The sequence below is a fragment of the Nicotiana tabacum genome, chromosome 5 (genome assembly GCF_000715075.1).
Source record: "Nicotiana tabacum cultivar K326 chromosome 5, ASM71507v2, whole genome shotgun sequence".
In the NCBI taxonomy this organism is placed as follows: Eukaryota; Viridiplantae; Streptophyta; class Magnoliopsida; order Solanales; family Solanaceae; genus Nicotiana; species Nicotiana tabacum.
The window spans coordinates 165079984-165081367 of NC_134084.1; the positions used below are offsets into that span (position 1 = coordinate 165079984).

At 40.0% G+C, this 1384-nt stretch overlaps 1 protein-coding gene across 1 annotated transcript; it reads right to left on the reverse strand.

Annotated features, from left to right (window-relative positions):
* Positions 1-708: 708 nt before the first annotated feature.
* LOC142181081 (uncharacterized) lies at positions 709-1116 on the reverse strand. The gene has a single exon (XM_075253214.1). It carries the CDS (start codon positions 1114-1116, stop codon positions 709-711), a length of 408 nt encoding a protein of 135 aa, XP_075109315.1.
* Between the last annotated feature and the right edge of the window lie 268 nt (positions 1117-1384).

The window sequence follows — 1384 nt, forward strand, 5'->3', positions numbered from 1 at the left end:
ATCAACTACACACACTACCAAATCATCTCTAGTTTGTTCAGCTTCCCCTAGTTCTAAAGTCAAGGCATCCTTATCCTTCACAAGACTATGATAGGCATCAATCAATACATTAGCTAAAGACATAAGTTTCTTAGGAGAGTAGGATTTCATATTTCTCTGAACATCCCTGAAATTTACCTCACTGTTGTTAGCGTCTGCATCATCATCTGATTGGACCATCAAAGCAAAAATTGAATCATATTCATTTTACTCGCTTTCAACTGCCATCATCGAGTTGTCACCAGCATTAGTTTCATCTTCAGACTCACTAGAGGAGTCTCCTCATGCTGCAAGAGCCTGTTTCCTTTTGAAGTCCTTATTAGGAACCGGGTTCCTCTTAGCTGATTTCTCAGGGTTGTGCTTGGAGAACTCTTGCTTCAGGAGAGGATAGTCTTTGATGAAGTGCCCAAGCTTTCCACACTTATGGCAGAGATCATAGTTCTTTGGTTTGCTAGAGCTGCCCCTTTTCAGCATTCCTCCATTTCTTCTAACCATTTTCTGAAATCTTTTGGTTAAGTAAGTCATGTCACTGTCCTCCTCACTTGAGTCATTGCTATCAGCTTTGAGTACCAGGTTCTTTTCTTTCTTTGGTTCTCTTCTTTCACTGTCTATCTTCCTCTTCATCTCGTAGGTCTTCAGATTTCCAACTAGCTCATCTATGGTCAGCTCCTACAGGTCCTTAGTTTCAGTAATAGTATTCACCTTGCTTTCCCAAGAACTAGGCAGGATACTAAGGATTTTTCTCACTAGCTTGTTCCTAGTAATGGTTTCACCAAGTAAGTGTAACTCATTTATGATGAAGGTGAATCTTGTGTGCTTATCTTGAATAGATTCATCGTAATTCATCCTAAAGAGTTCATACTCGGTAGTAAGCATATCAATCTTAGATTGTGTTACTTGAGTAGTTCCCTCATGAGCCATTTGCAAAGCTTCCCATATCTCCTTAGCAGTTTCACAAGCAGAGATTCTATTGTATTCATCATGTCCCATTCCACAAACCAAAATCTTCTTGGCACAAAAATTCTTCTCTACAGTTTTCCTGTCTGCGCCGGTGTATTCTTTTCTGGTTTTTGGCATTGAGAATGGAAGTTCTTCAAGTACCTTTGTTGGGACTTAAGGACCATCACATATGACATCCCATAACTCAGAATCCTCAGCCATGATAAAATCATGCATTCTTGTCTTCCACTACCCATAGTATTGCACATTGAACCTGAGTGGTCTATATGCAGATTGTCCTTCTTCAAAATTTGGTGGAGCAGTCATACGGATCCTTCCTAGGTGTTAGCCTGATAGGAGGAACCTGCTTTGATACCAAATATTAGTTTATATGAGTCCACCAAAC